This window comes from Sordaria macrospora, chromosome 2 (assembly GCF_033870435.1).
Source record: "Sordaria macrospora chromosome 2, complete sequence".
Taxonomy (NCBI): Eukaryota; Fungi; Ascomycota; class Sordariomycetes; order Sordariales; family Sordariaceae; genus Sordaria; species Sordaria macrospora.
The window spans coordinates 1,991,668-2,014,371 of record NC_089372.1 but is presented as its reverse complement, the minus strand read 5'-3'; the positions used below and the strand labels follow the sequence as shown (position 1 = coordinate 2,014,371).

The window sequence follows — 22,704 nt, the reverse complement described above, 5'->3', positions numbered from 1 at the left end:
TTGAATTGTCGTAGATAGTAGGACGGAGTAACCTCTAGCCAGGGGATGCAGGAACAAAAGACATGGTATAGATGAAACAATTTCTGGAGGCACGAGAATATGAATCTCAGGTCCAGAGATGGCAACTTGGAGAAGAACTATGGAAAATGGTTTCGATCACTCCGTGTCAGTGAAGTCAGAGTTAAAGCTGAGGATTTGGAATCTTTCGGTCACGTATCGTATTTACCGGAAGTTGTCAGGTACCTAGGTATATATATATTTGCAGAACAGCCCGTCTGAGCCACTCACATTCATTTCACGACAGACCGGTGAGGACAACATGTATATAGGTAGTGGCATATCTAGAGACATCGGCTTTTAACAGAGGCATATCTTAACCCTCTCGTTGACATCAAAATTTACACCAAGGATCCTGAAATCACTGACGCATGAGTGTTCATAGAAGACACCCACGCGTCTGTAACGGCGCTCGTCGTTCTCAATGTGACTCGACTTGTCTCGCATCAAAATCAACCCCGCCGTATCTCTGCTGTCGTGATACCCATCCAATCTCAGTAGGGGCACCGCTAAGACAAGGTCACCTTCCCTTGGTTCTTCATCCCACCATATATCGAGCCAGTCATGCAGGCATTGCCCAAAATTGATGCCATGTACCATCTGTCTGGTGTATCGATGCTTCAGAACGGTGACTTCGCTGCCTCTTGTGAAAGCTTGGATTGCAATCGTTATACCAAAGTCTTCCCAAGGTCTATCCTCCATTCTACCATTGTGGTTGTGCTGTTCTGTAAAGCTAGGGCAAGAGAACTTGACTTTTTGTAGCAAGGTGGTTGGTTGTAGGCACACTTAGTTCTCCGGTAAACCAGTTGAAACGAAATTGCTTTCGGCCAGCCGTAGAAGCCCAAGACCATGATGGTAGGTTTGTTCCGCATGCGGTCTGTTCAGACGGTTGGACACCTCTTTCGTACACCCACAGGATGTCAAAAGGCCAGAACTCGATCCAGGTTCCAGCAGCATATGTTAACCCAAGACGGCTGGCTATTGCCTGGGCAATGCCTGCGAGTTCGATAAATCTGTCGGATGCGTATGTCAAGTGGGTTTCTGTGTACTCTTCCACCACACGATGCCAGATCATCATCAATTGACGATTTACCTCAACGGTATCGATTGTCCCCTCGTAGGGCCTTTTGCCAAAAACAGACTCTGTCTTGATGTCATCATCCATCCTCTTCTCGGTCTTGCTGTCAAGTTTTGGCTCAAATGACTGAAACCGCATATCTATCTTGGCCATGAGAAAAGTCACAGAGCGTCAAAAATTGGGCTCTAGAAGTATCACAATGCTCAGTTGGAAGTTTGCCATCGACCAGACGGCTTTCAGACTTTGTGTGACAGCAGCACTCCCAGTATAACTGTTCGGCGCCGAAATAGAGAATCCTGGGCGATAAGAATCTTTCTTGTAATACCCAAGCTCGTGAGAGTAAAGGAGATTTCCGCAGAAATTTGGTAGTCTCCTGTGCTGCTCCCGGCCGGCGTATATGGCCTCATTCTCATTCGACTTGACAATGCGGCAAGGAATGTACCCCAGTGGGTTGCGGTTTGTATAGCAGTAGTCAACTGGAGAGCTTGAATCCGCTGGAGGCCCTGAATCGTTCCCAAGTCCCAACGCAGCAATGTTGCACGAAGAGTTGCTATATACATCGCACATGGTGACAGCTTCTTTGTGAAAATATGCGGTATTGGAAGGGTGTTGGATGATGCACAGTGAGTCAATCCAGATATACTGGTAACCCAATCGTCTCGTGATTTTCATGGTCTCCTAAAATGTTTGAGGGAGTGCTTCAAAGGGTATACATTGCTGAAGCCGCTCGATGTTGTCAGGAGACAACTGGACTGTCTTTCGGGGTCCTCGAACTGTTGCTGCCCATACACGACTGAGAGTGCAGTATTGGATATCGGCCAAAGTTGCGCCGGCTGGTGTGATAATCAGGCGTGGAACCAATTGTCCGTCCACCTCACTAATTTCAACGAGCCTTGTGGGGAGCTTGCCATTGGAACCCAGTGAACTTTGCTTGCACCCTTCTTGATGCTCGAGGCAATCATCCAGCCAAGACCTAGCTAGATCCAAAGCATCGGGTGAGCCAGTTGAAATTGGATAGTATTCCTAGCTTGAGGCGGGTTGAGGGGAGATTATGTCCCTATCTGTGGGAGAAGACGTCCAGTTAGAACTCATAGAAGAATGATGGATGCAAAGAACATCAGAACTATGCCATGTTGCTTGCTGATGGGAAGTCGTGCAATTATCTACTGCGGGACATCAGCTTCCCGTCCGTGATCCAAAGCCTTGTCAAGTTTGAACGATCCTCGGGGGATAGCTCGTTATCGATTACCTCCATTATTATGAAGGTCATGTCAACAGGTGAGGTGCCTCCCCCAGGGGCTCCGGAGACCCACGAAGATAGCTCCTGGAGTTTCTGTAATTTCGGAGAAGTGTGTATCTCCCCAAACTTCAGCCTCTTGCGCCTGTTTGTGGATCAAGCTGCAAATATGACAACCACCGGCAGCTGCGTCGAACATATCATTCAAATCCCAGCTGTGATAAAATCCCTCGCGATCAGTGGGTGTGTGTTCATTTTCAGGGCGGTTGGGATCACTGAGCCACTTGATCAACTGGGATTCATTCCTGATACAATCACATGCTTTGTACAAAACATGCGCCCTGACGCCAGGCGGCTCGTCGTTGGTTGTGTGCGTGTCCATGGCTCATAGCATTTGTGGATGGACGTTGAACGTGGACAGGCGACAATGGAAAACGAGGTTGATTCTGTGGTCGGTAAAGCTAATTGAGGAAGGCGAGGAACGGAAACCGGGTCAGCCGAGAAATACTGAGCAAAAAGTGCAGCCCGGGCTCAAGAGAAGTGTATCAAATGGACGGGAAGACACGGTCAGCACTAGGTGATGCTTCTGAAGGTGCAAATCTAGACCAAGGAAACGATAGTTGTCGTGGGGGTGAAGTCGCAATCTACACATCAGTCCTGGAAAGTTCGTTAGCGTGGGACTTCACAACGTACCCGTCGCAACTCAACCAGAATTCCACAAATTTTTAGGCAAAAACTTGGTATTAACCCGATGCGTTTCTCCCGTCTCAAACATTCCCCCTAATTCTCCGTTTTGGATGTGATTATCTCGTTATTTTCTTTGAGAGAGCTGCATGTCAGGGCTGCGAAACAGGGTGACGGCGGCGTTGAGAGCGACAAGCCAACCACAGCTCTAGGATCAGAAGCCGGCAGCTAGGGTGGGATGGTTTTAAGCCTGGGTGGGAGCCCGTGTCAACACGCTCACCCCCCTGGCCTACTTGCGTGGGGCTTGGCTTGAAGCGAGGCTTGAAGCCTTGATATCAAAACAAACGCTACCCGAAGTGAACGCTCTGATTGCCTTTTTGGCATGCCCTCCATTGCAGCATCAAAGCTGCATTTGGTCCTTGAAAGACGAAACATTAATGTGGCACGCTGACATCAGGCTTGATGCCAGGTGTGGCGCTACGAAGATTCTCCACCTTTCCGCCGCTAGAGGGTGTGCAATCCATTAGGCGTCATTCCCCTTATCTTTATCTCTTTTCCATTGTCACTAGCGTCCTTCCGGACCATCGTTCCCAGTGCAATAGCAACCAGTTAGGGTAAACAATTACACCAGACCAGACCACGAGATGGTGACCGAATGAGAGCCTCAAGGGAACGGGGATTTCCCTAAAAGACTCTTCTCGTGTCACGCCGGCCACATTCCGGAGTACTGGCCTATACCAAACAGCTCTGGTAACACATGTCCTGGATCCGGGGGAAAACGTATGGCGTGCGGCCAAATTTCTCCTAGTATCTCGCACGGAAGTCCTCACAACTATGATAAGCGTCGTAACACTGAGCGGATGTTGCCTGGAGAAGGGAGGTGGGTGTTAGCTAAATGTCTGGTATTTGTGCAAGTTCGTCAGGCAAGTAAGAATACGAGCCTGTCTGCCTCGTTGACAAGATAGAGAGAGGAAGAGCAAGTTAGAAGAAGAGCAAGTTAGAAGAAAAGCAAGTTAGAAGAAGAGCAAGTTAGAAGAAGAGCAAGTTAGAAGAAGAGCAAGTTAGAAGAAGAGCAAGTTAGAGGAAGAGAGAGGAAGAGGGAGGAAGAATATAGGAGGTTGAAGGCAGGGGAAGCAAGGGACCAGTTTGAGGCCAATCAGCGTTTCAAATCGAGAGCCTTCCCCGAGATGGTTACGGGTGATGGTCAAGGATGGTAAGTCGCCGGAGAAGGTGTTTTCCAAATGAAAAAGAAAGGAGAGAGAAACCCAGATCACCCAGACAAGGCAGCAGGATGCTTGTCATCAGATCCCTATCCCAAGTTGTGTCGATGCCAATGCAACTTGTTCAGCCGACTTCATGTCTCCCGACAGCGCAACCATCCAATTTCTGCAAGCGTCTGCATGACCATCACCGCAGATGATAGCATTAGCACAGTATGGATGACCGAAAGGGCTTTTTAGATGCCAATCCACCATGGTCGAAAACGTCGTACTTCATCCAACATAGAGCGATAGGCAAAGATACTTTCTTCACGGATTGTATTTCAAGATAAAAGTTCAGGACATCCCCCGATTTTTGGTTGCCTTATTCTCGCATTCACGTCCTATCCTTGTATCATCAGAATTGGACATGTCAGTTGTCAACTCTTCAAGACCCTTATAGGAATGGACATCACACCACTCCACGCACATTCGTTCTCTTCCGACTTTTGGACCCGAATTCAATCCCGATCACGTACCTATAGTCGACAGATTCTTTGACATTTTGGAAACGAAGCTATATACATGACATCCAAGAGACCTAAATTCAGCACCAGCCTCAATAGATCATATTAACCCCGTTCACCTGGCTCATCCGCAATCCAAAAAGGATTTTCTGGCTCAATACTACGCCAGGCTCTCCTTAGCGGACATAGATGCGGACAAAAAGTCTCCCATTCCTGCAACTGCCCCTTCCACTATTACGGTTGCACCTGAAGCGCCAGCCTAGCAATCCTAGATTGTCATAGAGACCACGGGCACGGGAGCCATAGGACTCATCATCACCACAGTCACGGGCATCGCGGGCACATCCACGCGCACTATAACCGGACCGGACGGAACCGTCCTCGTCCCACCTCCCATCCCCGCCCACCCCGGCTGTGAACTCTCCCCGCAAACGGCCAAAGCGGCGAAAGACTATGCGATCGGGCGTTGTTGCGACTACATGAAGGCCAAGAATCTGCTCAGAGACAAGGTAAGCAAACGAGCAGCAAAAAGTTAGATGAGGAACTGGAAACTTACTATCACTAGATCGTGGCAAAGGTCCCCGAGAACACTCAGGAGAAGCTCATGGAATTGTTGCAAAATGAACTTGATCGGATGAGCAGCAAGGAGGATGATGATCTCGACCTTGACTCCGACACGGAGGAAGGTGACCGGACCTTAGAGGGTTAAGATCAGAGGAAGATTGGAAACCATAACGCCGCATAACGAACGATGTTCGGTGTCACAGCACTGGCGGATGGGTCCCGGCCATCTGGGCCCTGGGTTGAAACCCTGGGCGCCAGGCGCGCCTTTGCACGTTTTCCTCTTTTTCTTCTTTATCTTGTGATTCTACTATAGACCTAGAATTAATGTGTTCAGCTTTTTTTCTCGTGACCACGTCGCTCGTGACATTTGGAAAAAGCTGAAAAGCTGAAAAGCTGAGCCCTACCTGCGCCACGACCCTTGCCCAAGTCGAGTTTATTGATTGGCGCCCTGAAGTCTCTGGGTCCAGGATGCCCTGCCTCTAAAAAGAAATGTCCTTTGGGCTATTGGCCGTGTAGTTGGGAGGGAGCCGCCAGCCATCCTACCCCTGATATGGTGAAACAGAAACAGATTCAACACGATGCCACATGCTCCACCATAGCCTTGAGAAAACATAGTGCTCTAGTTTCTTTTTATTTTGTCCTTGGGGGCAGGATAGAGGAATCTCCAGCATTTTTACAAATTCAATCCATTGATCGTCAACCGTATAACATTCACTGCCTCCAGGGCAACACGATTACTCTCGAGTACCTCATCTATGTCGCCTCGCTCAAGACCTTCGTTCCCTAAAGCTACGATGTCTCAACGACTTCACAATACGGAGGGTTGGGAAGATGATAAGGGCCAAGAGCAGTCTCGCCCTGCACCTTTGCAACAAATCTCCGCCGCCACCACTATGTCCGCTACCCGTATGCCCGCCCTCGGGCTCCCAGCCGCTCCAGCTACCGGTTCCGCCGATATAGAGACGTCCGCCGGCTACAAGTTTTTGTGGAAACAACTCTTCAACAAACTCATCCACTTCTTCCTATCTAAATTGGACTGCGTGGATAACAAAAGGCCGAAGCAGGTGGAAGTAGGCTTACTTCTTTTCCCTCTACGACATTTCAGAATAACGCTAACACCTATAAAGAATCTATATTCTAAACTTCCTGAATCACCTAGCCATATTCGCTTGCTTCAACTATTGCCGTCTAAAAACGAGGACGCCGCAATACACTGTCGGCTCTTCTGCACCGCATTGGACTCAAAAGGCACTCGTCCGTACGAGGCCTTATCCTACGTGTGGGGCTCCGAGGCCAAGCCTTGTTCCATCTCTATAAATGGGTGCGACTTGCCCATCAGAGAAAACCTTCACGCAGCGCTATTACATCTTCGAGATCACTCCATTGAACGAATTATATGGATAGATGCCATTTGCATCAACCAGGATGACCTAAAAGAAAGAGGACACCAAGTTCAATCTATGGCAAAGATTTACGCTAAAGCAAGTCGCGTAATTGTTTGGCTTGGAAAGGAGGCAGCCGGTAGCGACCAAGCGCTCGAAGAAATACGCATCGCAGCCGAGCGCGACCAAGCGCTCGAAGAAACGCGCATCGCAGCCGAGCTGCCTACAAAGCGATTAGACAATAAAGCGGGAATCCTTACACTGCTTCAACGACCGTGGTTTCAGCGCATCTGGGTAAGGGAACTGATGTCAAAGTATTATGACTAAGGAAACTAACAGATTGATGCAGGTGCTTCAGGAAGTTGCCGCGGCTCGCCATATCCTGATCAAGTGTGGTTCTGCTAAGGTTGACGGATTTGCATTCTGCTTAGGCCTGAAAGCATTAAACCTGTCCAATGAACTCCCCGCAGACCTGTGGGCTCGAATCCTTTCGGTAACCTACCTTATAAGGGGCGCAATCTTCCGGTCTAAATACGCGACCAGTCAGTCAGACAACTTTTCTCTTGACATACGCCCTCTGGGTGAACTAATAGAGATGTACCACACCCGTGGAGCTACGGATCGGCGCGATAAAGTATATGCCTTACTCGGTATGAGCTCTGATAATCCAACCGCAGCAGGATTATTCGCCGACTACGATATTTCGTGGAAACAACTCTTCAACAAACTTATCCACTTCGCTTTATCTGAATTGGTCTCTGTAAACGGCCTTTCGGACGATAGGGAGATTGCCATCATTGAGGGCAAGGGCTGCATTCTTGGCGAAGTGTCCTCGGTCAAGAGAAATGCTATTTGGGAAGACAGACAAGATGTGGCCATTACTTGGAGGAATGCCCCCAGCTATATTTGCGTGAAGGAAGCATGGGGCTTTTGCTGGACCCTCCCGACCACGGTAAAGTCCGTCCAAAAGGGAGATGTCGTCTGCCTTCTTCAAGGAGCGTCGAGACCCACGATCCTCAGGCCATACAACAATCACTGGGCGGTTATCATGATTGCAGTTTCCCCAGCAGGCGATCCACAAGCTACGACCGGAGATATCAAACAATCGATAACGGTCTTTCCACACAATTTTCTACTTATCTGGAATTGGGATATAGATCCAAACAAGCAGCAAGATAAAAACAACTACGACTACTTTGCAAGCGTTCCAGAGCATTCAAAGACAGTGTTGGAAGGTTGTCGAAATGCGGCGACTAGGATACGGAATATTAGATTGGCATTACAAGAGGTGGAACAGTATGGAGTTGCAGTGAAGAATCTTCGGGAAGAAACGGCGGTTCTTGAGAGGGCATTGAGGAGCATGAGCAACCTAAAAAAGACTTGCCTAGGTCCCGATGATTCAGAAAAGGAAGATGCAAAAGAAACAATGGTAAATCAACTTATTGAGGACAAGGGCCGATGGACGCTTCTATGCTTAGCGGCAGAAAACGGGCATGAGACGGTCGTAAAATTGCTTCTCGACACCAGCAAGGTCAACTTGCATAGGGAGGAGCTACAGACGGTGCTGTGGCTTGCGGAGCAAAAAGGCTATGAAGCGATCGTTAAGATGCTTCTTGATACTGGCAAGGTTGATGTAAGTGCTAAGAATGAGAATGGACAGACAGCGCTACATCGAGCGGCGATAACTGGGCATGAGGTAGTCGTTCAGCTACTTTTCGACACCGTCGAGGTCGACTTGCATAGTAAGGAGCTACACAAAGTGCTGCATATGGCGGCAAGGAATGGGCAGGAGGCGGTTGTTAAGCTGCTTTTCGATAGCGGCAAGGTTGACGCAGATGCTCAGAATGAGAATGGACAGACAGCGTTGCATATGGCGGCAGAGAATGGGCATGAGGCGATTGTTAAGCTACTTCTCGATACTGGCAAGGCTGACGCAGATCCTAAGGATACAGCTGGACGGACAGCGCTACATATGGCGGCAGCGAATGGGCATGAGGTAGTCGTTCAGTTACTTCTCAATACTGGCAAGGTTAATATAGATCCTAAGGGTAAGGATGGACCAATAGCGCTGCATTTGGCGGCAGAGAAGGGGCATGAGACGGTTGTTAAGCTGCTTCTCGATACTGGCAAGGTTGATACAAATTTTGAGGATAAGGATGGACGGACAGCGCTGCATATGGCGGCAAAGAATGGGCATGAAGCGGTTGTTAGGCTGTTTCTCGATACTGGCAAGGTTGATACAAATTCTGAGGATAAGGATGGACGGACAGCGCTGCATATGGCGGCAAAGAATGGGCATGAAGCAGTTGTTAAGCTGTTTCTCGATACTGGCAAGGTTGATACAAATTCTGAGGATAAAGATGGACGGACAGCGCTATATTGGGCAGCAGACAATGGGCATGAAGCGGTTGTTAGGCTGTTTCTCGATACTGGCAAGGTTGACGCAGATCCTAAGGATGAAGATGGACGGACAGCGCTACATTGGGCAGCAAAGAATGGGCATGAAGCGGTTGTTAAGCTGCTTCTTGATACTGGCAAGGTGGACGCAGATCCTAAAGACTGGTATGAACGGACAGCGCTACATTGGGCAGCAAAGAATGGGCATGAGGCAGTTGTTAAGCTACTTCTCGATACTGGCAAGGCTGACACAGGTCCTAAGGATAGAGCTGGACGGACAGCGCTACATATGGCGGCAGCGAATGGGCATGAAGCGGTTGTTAAGCTGTTTCTCGATACTGGCAAGGTTAATATAGATCCTAAGGGTAAGGATGGACGGATAGCGCTGCATTTGGCGGCAGAGAAGGGGCATGAGGCGGTTGTTAAGCTGTTTCTCGATACTGGCAAGGTTGACGCAGATCCTAAGGATAAAGATGGACGGACAGCGCTACATTGGGCAGCAAAGAATGGGCATGAAGCGGTTGTTAAGCTGTTTCTCGATACTGGCAAGGTTGATGCAGATTCTAAGGATAAAGATGGACGGACAGCGCTATATTGGGCAGCAGACTATGGGCATAAGGCGGTTATTAAGCTGCTTCTTGATACTGGCAAGGTGGACGCAGATCCTAAGGATAAAGATGGACTGACAGCGCTATATTGGGCAGCAGACTATGGGCATGAGGCAGTTGTTAAGCTACTTCTCGATACTGGCAAGGTGGACGCAGATCCTAAGGACTGGTATCAACAGACAGCGCTGCATATGGCGGCAAAGAATGGGCATAAGGCGGTTGTTAAGCTGCTTCTCGATACTGGCAAGGTTAATATAGATCCTAAGGATAAGGATGGACGGACAGCGCTGCATATGGCGGCGGGGAATGGGCATGAAGCGGTTGTTAAGCTGCTTCTCGATACTGGCAAGGTTGACGCAGATCCTAAGGATAAGGATGAAGGGACAGCGCTGATAATGGCGGCGAAGAATGGGCATGAGGCGGTTGTTAAGCTGCTTCTCGATACCGGCAAGGTTGACGTAGGTGCTAAGGATAAGGATGGATTGACAACGCTGGATATAGCGGTAAAGAATGGGCGTAAAGCGGTTGTTAAACTACTCAGCCTTGCATCCTAAGAGGCAGGCTTGGAGGACAACTCCACCTCGAGTTAGCCTTTTACAATCTTTCCTCCTGCAAGAATTGATCTTAATTTACTCCCAAATCTTTATTGTTTACTTCCTATTACTTCCTATTGTATTGGAAGTCCTCCTAGTCGTCGTACATTTTAACAGCAACGCTAGAGAGACCGCAATAGCAATATCACGCAGAATGTATTTGCAGCAGTCAAAAGTGACAAAATCTTCTCATATATTCCAGCAGGTGCGGAGGGCTCTAGCAACAATGCCTCGCTTTGTGCTCAAGCTTTCAGCCGATCTTTTCGGGTTCCAGATGGTCGATATTATATCGTAAATGCCGTGTTTGACGTGCGGCAGGATGGATTTGCAAGACTAGAGGAATGAAGAAAGGAGGCCTCGCCGTGGGAGGAGCCCGCCTTGAAGAAGTACCAAGTTGAAGAAATTACGGAAGTTGACTCTTCCCTTTCAGAATCTTTTGTCAATGACAATCTTCCCCGAGTCAGTCATACTGCAGATGTTGAGTGTCTTTCTTCTTTGGAATCTTCTTACGCGAGTACAATTCGGAACGGTTCTCATACTTGGGCTACTTCAAGCCTTTGACTTTCAGCCTTCAACGCTCAAACTCATTTCTAGATTTTCCTCTACCGAAGAAACCCGAGGTTGAAGAAGCCGCGGAAGCCCTTCTCCTTTGGAATTTTATTGGAATGCCTATACAGTTCAAAACGGGTTTCCTACTTATGCCATCGGATTAGCCCATGACTGCCCAGGTTGCCCAGTCATGGCTAAGTTCAGCCGATGACCGGTGCAAGCTGCTAGGCCGCTGCTGGTGGGATAGTGGCAGGCAGCCGTCGCTGGCTAGCAGCCAAGTAGGGCTCTTCACGACCCTACTCATTCATAATCCACGCACAGCCAGAGTTAGCTTCGTAGAACAATAACAAATTGTTATACACTATACTTAAGGACGCCCTGCACCGTCTCGGAGGAGGAACTGGAGAGCATGCCGACGACGGCAAGCTAGAGTTAAATAGTCAGAGGCCATAACTTTCACAGCGTTGGTCGCTAAGAGGAAAGCTTTGAAGGCTCGCGGCCAATCTTTACATAGAAGGGGGGTTTGATGTTACAGCACTGGCGGCCAGGTCTGACAGTTTGGCTGAATAGGACGAAAGGGGCATGTACGATAAGATCAGAAGACGGTCGTAGAATAGTTGAAGGTAAAGACTATTAAGTGCTGTTTTATAAAGCCAAAACGTTCACAACAAGTATGTGGATGAAGACTAGTCTTGGTGATAAAGATTAATTGACTACTGTCAGGTTACCTAGGGCCTAAAGCTCCTGGCTCTTTTATATTCCTCATAGGTCTGAGGCTATCTATGGTTTGTTAGCGGCTCACTCTCTCTTGAATTCACCAACTGAGCTAGCTCACGACATAAGCCTGGCCCACACCTTCCTTCACTAGCCCTGACACTGCCTACACGCCTACTCGATCATCTACTCTCAAGCGACAAGGTGATGGAGCAGGACTTCAGGCTTCTGAGGGCTGACGGACAACTTTTTTCCCCTGCCTTCAACCCCCTATCTTCCTATGAATATCCTCTTCCTTCCCCTACCTCTGTCTATCTTCCTCTTTCTCACTTTTCCTCCCTAACTTGCTCTTCCTTTCTCTATCTTCCCTCATCGACGACGACGAAGGGCGATGATGTGGATATTCTCCTCCTAGTTTTTAGACAGTCTCCTAGTTCTTGGAGGACTTGTCACTGGGAATAGCCCAACTCCCACGGGCAATCGGCCAGTTTTCGACTTTCTAAAGTCATAAAAGAAAATGAAAATCGACATCGAGCAAGCAAAAGTTGTATATCAGCTGTGTTAGCAGGTCGTGGCATCGAAGACACTCCTAAAGCGCGGAAGGCATTCGCGAGGGAAATATTTGAGGCTTGGAAGATCATGAAGATTGTAGAAGGATACGATGGGCTTCGCTGCTTTTTACCCCTTGGGTTAGGTAGTGGGTTCACGTTAAGAGCTTTGACTGGCTCATTTTGCAGTTGCAATCAAGTCTGTTCTGGTGTATATTTCAAGATATTTCAAGGGGAATACTGGGGTATCAAACAACTCTGATTATGCAAGCCGTGCGTGCAAGGGCAGAAGTGTTACACGGACATATGCCACACTCCTGGTGTCATACGAGAAAGACCTACATGTATGCAAATCGCTAGGTGCCTTGGAGCCTCAGGTGACAAGGAACCGTACGTACTGGATACGTACCGTTTCCCTTTGGCATAAGAAGGCCTTGAAGCCCAGCCTTCCCCTAGAGGCTGAGAGGATCAACAAGGCCTTCGAGACCAAAGTAGTTTATTAGCTGAATTGAACTACTGTTTTAAGCCCAGAACCCTGCCCTTGTCACAAGAAGGGAATGCTCGAGTGTCCTCCGACTTCAAACCGATGGATTGACCTCCTTTGGTGCTTTGCCTTGGAGATTTGACCACTCCGTGATCAAGGCTGATACCTTTGACGCTTCAGAAGCTATTGCTGAGATATAAAAAGAACTATGTGAGTAGTATGTACCTCTGTGAGGGCAGTGTCGGTCATGGGTACTGCGGTCATAAAATTTGCGAGTCTGCGATGCCGATTTCGAGACCCGTTGAACGAATTATATAGATAGATGCCATTTGCATCAACCAGAATTACCTAAAAGAGGACACCAAATTCAATCGATTGGCGGAGAGAGCTGCATGATAGGGCTGCGAAACAGGGTGATGGCGGCGTTGAGAAGCGACAAGCCAACCACAGCTCTAAGGATCTGAAGCCAGCATCCTTATCTACTCTACAGGATTGGGCCATGACACCCCCATGATTGGTACAAGCCACCAGGCCGCTGCTGCTGCTGAGTGTAGAAGAGCTCTTTGACGGATGCGCCTGGTTCCCTGCTGGGCGCATCGAAATAGCTACAGCTACTACGGAAAACACAATACGGCTAAATGATCTAGTAGCGCAAGGATACGGCGTAGGACAGTGTGAGTCGTGGATTACCTGCAATGGCAATAATGTACTCTGGTTACCACCAGGATACCGCCCAAGGTGTTCCGCCGTCCAAGAGCTGATGGTATCCGTCGGCTGTTCGTCGGGACGAGTTTTCACTATTAGCTTTTCACGATTGGTTTGACGTTAATATCCTTGAAGTCTATTTCTTTCACCCTTTGTATTTCTTTTTCCTAGCTTGACACCAGAAGGGTCAGGGAGGATAAGTTATTTTATAGGAGAAATTCTAGCGGTTTCCATCGGTGTTAAGTCATTTACGTACTCTGCTTCGAGCAGGCAGGATTGTAAGATTCGATTCTCTTCCCGAATTCAGATGTGCAATGACCCGGCGGCGAACATGCTGTGGCGATGGATGGAATGTGTGCTGGCAGTCAGGAGGGTTGACAAGTGATCAATACCGAAGAGAACACGTTTCCTCGGTGACTCATTTTTCGCGAAGAACAGACATCGCCACTCGCGCACTATCTGCCTTCACTCTACTTGGGGAATAGATTCAGACGACTCCTCAAATGACTGGTCCAGTGGGGACGAGCCTCAACGTGAACATCGCAATATCGCGAATCCCCGAGTCAACCTATTTGTGGCGCGGGGCCGTCCCAACAAAGCGGGATTGCCGTTTGGTGATGCCGTTGTAGTTCCGAAGTGAAGCAGGTTTGATCGGATGCGGGGATCGCGCGGGCAGTACAGCCGACTATTTTTGCTGAGTCGTCATCTTTTGGATCCGTGTCACCTTTAGTTTACAGTCGATTATCCTTTGGATCAGAGCACGCTTGTAGAGAGCGAGATGTGGCATCATCGCTCCAGGAGGAGATATCTCGGTGGGAGAGATTGAGACAACATTCTCGTTTGTATTTTATATACTTAGGATTCTAATTTAGTACGTTTTATAGCTTCCTCCACTATGTTTTCTCTTTTCCTCTTCTTCTGTCCCTGTTTTAGTAGGCATTCCTTATCAATAACCACTCCTGTTTGCCCATTACAACCGTGAACATCCGACGTACGTGTAAGCCACGAAGCGAGGTCATTAAGCTGGATATTCTCCCCTTCTCCCTTACATTTTGGACAATCGAATGGCTCTACGATTCTGTGATACTTATTCATATGCCTTGACAAATTGATTCCGGCATAGAACAATTGGCCGCATCTTAAACAAGAAGCGGATTTCGACTTGGTAGTTGTAGCCATTGGTTTGGGTTTGACGATTGGCTTATTGAAGAGAACCGGAGTATTGATGAAACCATGTACTCTTTCGACATGATTACCCCACTCCGATGCCCTCTCGATTCTATACTCCTACTTTCCTTGCCGCTGACATTCGGGGCATGAGAAAGATTCAAAGGTCGTTGCTGTGAAATGGACGCTCCGATGGTGTCTACTGAGGTTACGTCGACGAGTGAAGCTTTGTAGGCAGAGAAGACATGTAGAGAGCGTGGAAGCTGCTTTCTTATGTTCGGAGGCTGGTTGCTCCATTTCCTGGGCAATCCCTTCTACTTATCCGTACCTATCATTTAGATATGCAAAAAGCATTTCCGATACTGCAAGCCGCTTTTGGGTAGTTTGGTTAGAACCACTGTCGGTCGAATTTGGAAAAACCATTTTCGTAGCGGTGTCGGAAACCGGATCTTTGGGGTTCAAGTATCGACCAATGATTGTTGCTGCAGGTAAACCGGGACCGAAGGAGCATCTGAAAGGATTTGGGAGGGGGGCTGGCATATCTTCGGTTGACAGGCCACGAGCCCTAAGGGAATCAACTTCAGCGAAGTAGTTTTCTCGAGCCTGCTTGACAGCCAAGTTTGACAATACCGTCCGTAGATCTCCAATTTTTGTGGTAAGTTGCTTTACCTCTCTATTGTCTGCAGAGAGTTTGGGCTCTTCCCGGAAGTGACGACGCTGTGCGCAAAGTGCTTTCATATCCTCGCGATTTTCAAACGTTTCTAGCGTAGCCGCTGTCGGGTAAAGCGGTGCTTTGTCATCCCTACGCAAGGATGCAGAGGCCAATAGCTTGAATAGCTTGGAATCGTCTTCAGATGTACTATCGAAAACGAATGACATCAAATTGTGTGGAATATGCCTCGCTTGGTAAGAGGTTTCGAATGTTTTTGTGTGTGACAAGGGCATATTTCTGAGGTTGGAACAAATAGTTCAATTCCGCTGATAAACTACTTTGGTCTCGAAGGCCTTGTTGATCTTCCCAACCTCCAGGAGAAGATTGGGTTTCAAGGCCTTCTTATGCCAAAGGGAATTGGTACGTACTTGAGGTATGTATCAAGCCTTGTTGCCTGAGGCTTCAAGGCCTCTATCTAGCAGTCTGCATACATGTGGATCTGAACGCCTTCATCCATCCTCCATCTTCCTTCTGGCGCTGTCATTCATCTGGGCGCCGTGCTTCTTGCTTGGTTTGGCTGTGTTACTTCTGGGGATTGTCTCATGGTGTTCCATCAGTGTTTCAGCACTTCCATAGTTGGCTCGCTAGCCTGATAGTGTCGGAAGGGGCTCGGGTAAGCAGTACCCGTGGCCAAGAGTCCGGCCAAGGTGAGTATCGTAGCCCTGGGGCCACCGGGCATCTTGAGGCTCATTTCAGGCGTTGAGGCTCTGCTGAGCCTTGCGACCCTAACCCTTGGACTGTGGGCAATGTCCGTGTGACATTGTGTTATGGCTCAGGATGTGGTTTCGAATAGCGGATGTAAGGGAACCTTGTGTAAAAATTATAAGCAAAATAGTAAGGGAAACGGGTAAAGGGTTCTTACCATCAATTTTATTTCCACCGCCGATTCGCAGCGCATAGGGCCGGAGAGTGTTTCTGTTGCCCGCTACCAACCATGTCCGGTTCCAAAGTTCCAGATATTTGTAGTACTTTAAGGGAAAGATAGGCTTTTCCTGCATCCCATCCTTCCACCTAAGTTCAATGTAATCAACATCTTCCAATTTTGGACGCTGAAGTAACTCGTCGAAGGACGAAAACTCTGTTTCGAAGGCATCATCATGTAGAGCTTGAATAGCTACAAACGTAACTAAACAAACGATCTGGCATGGTACCATAGTAGCAGAAAAGGTCACACTAGAAAAGTGTTAGTTTGGATCAACGGTTAAAGGCAAGAATACATACACATTTGCCCCCTTATCAATTTTGTTAGCCGATAGCTTGTTTTGATTGATCGTGATCTCAGCAACAAGCCTTGGCTGTTTTGTATTCGGATCGCGAACGACAAGTAGCTTGACTTGTCGATAAAACATGTTCTCATAAGTGCCGGGCCGAAGGCCAATGCTTCCTATAAGCACCAATATATAAAAAGCAACCCGATATCTAGGATCACAAGGTATATCGACTGCGCGTTCCCACAAAGTGCTAAGAATAAGCAGAACATCGTCTGTTGTGGCTTCGGTTTTCTCAAATGTTTGTTTGCATATGAGGTTGAACTTTTGTGCAAGAGTTGATTGGATCCACTGTGAGAAGATATGTCAGTACACAGTATCGGTACGGGTAAGGAGGGAATCTACCTGGATAACCTCTCCACGGGCCTTTCCACGGTTGCCAAGCAATGTCCATTGTTCGGAACCTTCGTCTGAATCTTCATTTGAATCATGATCCCTTCTCTTCGCGAGCACTACAGCATCAGTGTGAGCTACTGTATGCTTCCATAAAGCAATAATAGTCACTACTGACTGAACTGTTGGTACCCGCTTCTGTTCCTCGGTACCGTCTATATACAGACGCCTACATTTTGCGTAGCGTGTATAGTCGGCCAGAAAGCTCTTGCAGATAGCAATAGACTTTTTCTTGTTTTGGCACACGCCAAACCAAACCTTATCAGCCTCTTTGTGTGTTAGTTGTAACACATCGGTGACAAATCTAAAAAGCGTTAGTACGCAATATCAAAGAAAATAACAAAATGATAAGGTACATACCTATTCCATAGACGCCACGCGCGTTCTCGCTCGGTTTTGGTCTTCTTACAAAGCGAACGCTTATGTGTTGTTACCGTAAATTCGTCGACGTCGGCAAATACTCTTCTTTTCCGTTCGTCGTCGGGTACAGTCGGCGGTATCGGCGGTTTTTGTAGCTCCCTTCCTTCCGTATTGCATATGGATGGAGTGTGATCGGCACTGTGAGACTCAAACAATACCCTCTCAAGCTGCAATAGCTAACGAGCTCAGTATGTTTGGGGGGAGAAATTCTTTAGAAAACTCGGAAGGAGGGTTTCGTATGAAAAACCAGCGCAACCCTCGCAACGTAGGGGCCGTAATTCATGCGGTATAATCAACTGGGAAGAATGGATATACAGTGAATGGAATGAGAATGGGACAAAAGTGTGCTTGTTTGGTTCGGTCGGGAATCTGAGGGTAAAGACGCAATGTATATCTTGAGGCCATTGTGATGTTGTCACAGGTTGACATTGGCTATATAGTGCGCATTCCGAGTTCTGCCTTGCAAGCAGAACATCGTCCTATCTTTTGTAGGTTTGGCCGTCTGGGCATATGCACCTCAGCCTGTCATAGATGTTCACCAAAGCCAACCACACTTCCCAAAAGCTAATTATACCTTCCAAAAGCCAACCACACTTCCCAAAAGCTAACCACACCTCCCAGTTAGAAGTACTAAGTATATGGAGTAGGTGTCAAGGGTAAATGGCAGGGGTAAGTACCTTGTGTAGTGTATGTCTAGCCTACTCAGCTGGGCTTGGCGTAAGTGGAACGGTGCACTCGACGGCGAAGGCAATGGGAAAACGGTTCTAGAAACGGGGGCGGCGTTTTCAGCTGAGTCATCCGAATCCCTGTCGAAAACGGCTCCTATAGATAATCTTCATTGGTAGCTTATCTATGGGAGAGCGGACGGGATCCCGAGTTTTCTACCGTCTGTGGTCGTATGTGCTTGATAGTAGCCTGTGACTGCTTTATATTGTTTCAAGCCCTCTCATTGACGATGAATCCTTCGCAAACTCTTGCGAAGGGAGAGAGTCAAGTCACTAGAAGTGGTCATCGAAATGTGCATGGCATCATCAGGTACAAAAGAAGAGTGGGCAAATCCATAGAAGACAAAGTAAAACGAGAGTTCAGTTGCTGAAGTGATCAAAAGTCATGGATAGGTTTTTCTTTCAACTAGTCGGTCATTTAATGGGTATCATTTGGGTATGTAGTTCCTGACCAGACGCACTGCTTGAAGTCGAGTATTCCGCGATTTTCCGGCTGCCCTTTCCCTCCCTCCACCTATCAAAGAAACACCCTGGCAAATGGCGCCGACTCCGAGGTTTGGATATGAAACAAGACCGGGAAAAGAGAAAACCAATAGTGACATGATGATGGGAAGTTGAAGCGCCAGATATTACAGTAAAAATTAGGAGATAATGAGTTTGTACAGAATGTTCATGTGTGAAAGTGCATCACCGGATGATGAGATCCATCGTGATGAATGGTAGCCGCAGTTTTATTTCTGTGTTGGCCGGAACACGGCACTAGTGAGGAATATCTCCTCACTGTTAACCATTCGTGCGGCAGTAGCCGACTGACATGTTAAGTTGTTGCTGCTGCTGTTGGTGCCACATTTTCCACCCTGAATGGTCTTCTCAGCGGTGTTGATAGCGAGTGCAGGCTTAGCACGAAGCCCGTTGAGCATATCAATGCTCATGGCGCGGTGTATGTGTTTCCGCCGGCTGGCTGACGGCGGTGGAGCGGGGGGAGGTGCCTCCTTTTTGACTGCCGGCTCTTCCTTGATGACTGGATGTTCCCTTTTCACCGGAGAATATATCTCAAGCTTGACTGTATGCCGCTTCTCCCTATCAGCAGTGGCACCATCGCCACCCATCTGGGTGAGCGCATTTTCCACATCAGCCAAGAGGGCGGACACATCACTGCCTGCAAAGACCATGATGGTCTCGGCGCGCCGTGAACTGCCGCCTTCCTCATCATTTGCAGCTTCTTCCTCTTCGTAGAATGGCTGTTCCATGATGGTGGAAGGTACGTGAGCAGCCACTCTTGGCGGTGAAGATGATGTAGAAGCGGAAATGATGTGTGAGGAAAAGGACATCTTCGCCGGGCTGCGAGGTGGCGTAGATATGTTGCCGGCGCCATTCGTAGAGCTCAAAGAGCTGACTCCCATGGCGCACTGCAGACTCTCGCTCACGCCAGCCACGGATCCGGTGGACAGTGAGAGTGTGGTGGCAGCAGCAACGTGCTCGAGAAGCTTTTGCCGAACTCGGGTCCGGCGATTCTCGGCTTGGTCGAGCTTGGTTATCCAGTCATCTATTGAGGCGTCAAGCTCCGCGAGAGCCTCTTCTTGCTTCAACATGGACTCATGGCTGAACTTTGCTGTGCGCGGAGATCGAAGATATTGACATATCCGAGCATGGAGGTTACGCCTACCAGCGCGGAGGGATGTGTAGGTGCGTCTAAGATAATCAGTCCGCTCATCTAGCTGCCGTAGTTCCTGTTGGATTGTCAGTTGTGAACCAGAGCACGAAACAGAGGGTGGGCATACCTTGGAGAGGTTGTCGACGTCTTCCTTCCGCAGTACCTCAAATCTAGCAGCTTGTTGAAGGGCCTGCTTCCGTAAAGCAGCAGTCTCGCTAGACTTGAGCATTTTGACCGCATCGCTAGCCTTCCATCCCTTTGGCAATTGTTCAAACGCCCGCCGTTCTGCGCTCTTACTCCTTTTGGAGCATGACCTTTGCAAGATGGTACCCTCGCATGTCTCGCTTCTCTTTCGTGGCCGGCCCCGTTCCATGATGCTTCCCGTTTCCGACTGACTCCTCTTGTGCCCAGTCTTCGAGGTACTCTGAGGGCTCTCAGCAATGCCTGTCCCGAGTGCTGATGGGAACTCAGGGGTGCATTGAAGGGCGCTTTTTGGTGCATAATTGTCCACCTTATCCCATGGCATCGGCGAGGATCTAATGTCGGCGGATGCTGATATAGGCGTTGGCAGTGTGGAAGCAGTCCTGGCGCTTGTTGTTGCAGATCTCGGGGCGCTTGAAGCAGCCGAAAGGGGTGTAAACGGCGTCCGCGCTTTGGGGGAATCTTCGAATCTTCCCGATCGGATAGTAGATTCTACAGGTGTGGTACCTGCTCGTAGACGACTGCATGATGCCTTCTGATGAAGTCTATGAGTGGCAGAGCTGAGCGTCGGAATCACCAGAGGAGTGAGGTTCCTGGGCGACAATGGCTGTCGAGCCTCGTTTCGAACTTGCTGGCTTCGGTTGTTACTTTGGCGGATGGCATCAGGCTGTGCTCGCTCAGCAGGCACTCTATCATGGAGTGTTCCTTTACACTGATTAGGCCTTGATGGAAGGCCTGGGGCACTAATAGAACGTTCATGAAGCGCCGGACGGCCGGGAATGGTGGCTAGAGCCTCTTGTCAGTATGAATAGAACAAATTCCATCTGTGGTAGACATACGGGAATCCATGGGTGCCTCTTGAACGGTCGTCATCGGGCCAAGTTCAGGCACGCTCACTTTCCTCCTGCGAGTAAGATTCTGATCCTTTACATGTATCCTCAAACTAGATCCAGCGTTCAACTTTCCACCGGCTTCGTTGTTTGGTCCCATACTCAGAACAGAGGATTGCTGTGGGTCGAACAACTTCTCAGAAACTGTCGACGGTGTGTCCTTGGAGCTTTGATATCTCTTCTCTGGTTGGTACAATCTCCACGTGAACGGCTTCTCCCCTGACGGCGAAGCTCGACCTAGCTGCAATTTGCATAAATGTGTAAGCATTAACCGGCTTTTGTTGGGGCTTAAGACTTGGAGTGACGTACCGATTCATTGGATGATTGTGGTGTGACTTCCTTTGCTATGTAATTGTTGAGGCAAAGGCTGAAATCCTCGGAATCGGAATCCAGCATACAACTAACAATATGAGCCATGAGTCCAAGGGGTCGGTCGAGCCGTGTTAGAGATAGATGACCAAGCTTGCGAGACCAGATGTACAGGAAGCCGGAAGAGGCCAAGAAGGGAACAAGGTCTTCAAAGTGATGATGATGGGCTAGGGGTATGAAAAGGTATATAAGTCATACACGTAAACTGGATTTAGGACAGACCTTGTCATGAGTCAAGACCGTGGTTGGTTCCCAGACAGGGTTGAAGGGACTAGTACGGGACCCCTTGTAGATATATCGACCGGGAGAGGGGACTATATCATAAAAGCAACAACCCTCGAGACCGATAGATGCTTTAGATTTCTCATCATGAATCCCCACAGGAAGGTAGGGTAGGGTGCCTGGCACCATCCTAAGCTAACCTGAAGCACGGGGAAAACCCATTATCCATGTAAATGGTAGCAGCATACTTACGCCAGCACTGAAGAAAAGAGGAAGAAATATGGCGAGGCGTACGATACGAAGAATGCCAGCCCAGGCTCGGGTCCTCCAGGTATGAGAACCGAGAGTCCCGTCATCCAGTCTCAGCCCAGGTGAAGCATGCAGGTGGATACGCGATGCTGCGGTAGTCACTGGGAGTGCAACAGAGTATGCAGGCAAGGCCGGGGTAGAAGGGCTGGAAGGAGAAACAAGCAGGAGGCTATTCCGACAGAGGAAAAGAAACAAAGGATTTGGGGATGGCAGGTTGAAACCGCTTGGACCCTTTCCACGAGTTCGCCATTGGCCTCTAGCCCTGTCCGTCTCCAGTACGTACCTCTTGAACCCTCTCCGCTCCGGATGGCATGCAAAGATTTCCAGGGATATTCTCACCAAAAAAGCACGGGGTAGCCATCCGTCACCGTGGCACTGGCAGGGGTTAAGCAGCGTTCGCATCGATGCTTGACCATATTCGGCCTCGCTATGACGGCGATATCTCTCGACTGAAGGCCCCTGTCATCCAGCCAATGGCCATTGAACTGGCTAAATGAAGGAGGTCCGTTGACAGAGATGGAGAGCATCTGTGGAAGACACAGTACCTCCATATCTTCCACGAAGCGTGGTGTTGAGACCCCCATTGAGATGTGCATCGCCACTAGGTCCGGGAGCACATCGGCGCACACTTTGAAGGTTGCCAGTCGTCAATCAGCTACAGCACACCTCCAAGCTCGCAGCTTCACCGCATTCCGAGTGGAAAGACGGGACGGGAAGAGCAGAGGTGGCAGAAGCGAAAAGCGGGGGAGACCACCTCATCTGCAGTTGCACGGACTTGTCGACGACAACTTTTGGGAGCTTTTGTGCGTGATGTTCGGTCGGGTGAGCTCAGGTCTGATACTGACATGGCCGATATCGCGGGTTCGATGCCAGACATGACGAATTTGATAGACAGCAGCTCGAGGGTCTGGGCAAGGAAGCTGACCTAGTGCTTGACAGGTCAGATCAGACGGGCACCAAAGCACGAATACCTCGTGGCGAGCTCGTGGCATGAATGATAGCCCCGTCTTCCCGCCAAAGCGCGAGTGGATTTCGGATGGAATCAAGG

The 22,704-nt window shown here is 48.9% G+C and overlaps 3 protein-coding genes across 3 annotated transcripts; 2 read left to right on the top strand and 1 right to left on the bottom strand.

The window, feature by feature from the left end:
* The first annotated feature begins 4,851 nt into the window (after positions 1–4,851).
* SMAC4_12772 (uncharacterized protein) lies at positions 4,852–5,669 on the top strand. Its single transcript, XM_024655845.2, has 2 exons — positions 4,852–5,291; positions 5,348–5,669. The coding sequence occupies exons 1-2, from the start codon at positions 5,262–5,264 to the stop codon at positions 5,489–5,491; spliced, it is 174 nt and encodes a 57-aa protein (XP_024511669.1). The 5' UTR covers positions 4,852–5,261; the 3' UTR covers positions 5,492–5,669.
* Positions 5,670–6,254: 585 nt separating this feature from the next.
* Positions 6,255–10,458, top strand: SMAC4_13222 (uncharacterized protein; the record flags this gene model as incomplete). The annotated part of the gene is made up of 2 exons (XM_024655844.2): positions 6,255–7,022; positions 7,078–10,458. The coding sequence occupies 2 exons, from the start codon at positions 6,255–6,257 to the stop codon at positions 10,285–10,287; spliced, it is 3,978 nt and encodes a 1,325-aa protein (XP_024511668.2). The 3' UTR covers positions 10,288–10,458.
* A 7,937-nt stretch (positions 10,459–18,395) lies between these two features.
* On the bottom strand, positions 18,396–22,567 carry SMAC4_06602 (uncharacterized protein). Its single transcript, XM_003346087.2, has 4 exons — positions 21,066–22,567; positions 20,706–20,997; positions 19,793–20,652; positions 18,396–19,741 (listed from the first exon to the last, which is right to left on the bottom strand). Exons 1-4 carry the CDS (start codon positions 21,171–21,173, stop codon positions 18,743–18,745), a joined length of 2,259 nt encoding a protein of 752 aa, XP_003346135.1. The 5' UTR covers positions 21,174–22,567; the 3' UTR covers positions 18,396–18,742.
* Positions 22,568–22,704: the final 137 nt, after the last annotated feature.

Coding starts and splice junctions, on each gene's coding strand:
- SMAC4_12772 (XM_024655845.2), top strand. CDS start 5,262: ATGAAGGCCAAGAATCTGCTCAGAGACAAG. Junction 5,292..5,347: donor AGAATCTGCTCAGAGACAAG/GTAAGCAAACGA, acceptor TACTATCACTAG/ATCGTGGCAAAGGTCCCCGA.
- SMAC4_06602 (XM_003346087.2), bottom strand. CDS start 21,173: ATGGCTCATATTGTTAGTTGTATGCTGGATTCCGATTCCGAGGATTTC. Junction 20,998..21,065: donor CACAATCATCCAATGAATCG/GTACGTCACTCC, acceptor TGCAAATTGCAG/CTAGGTCGAGCTTCGCCGTC. Junction 19,742..19,792: donor ACGTCGACAACCTCTCCAAG/GTATGCCCACCC, acceptor ACAATCCAACAG/GAACTACGGCAGCTAGATGA.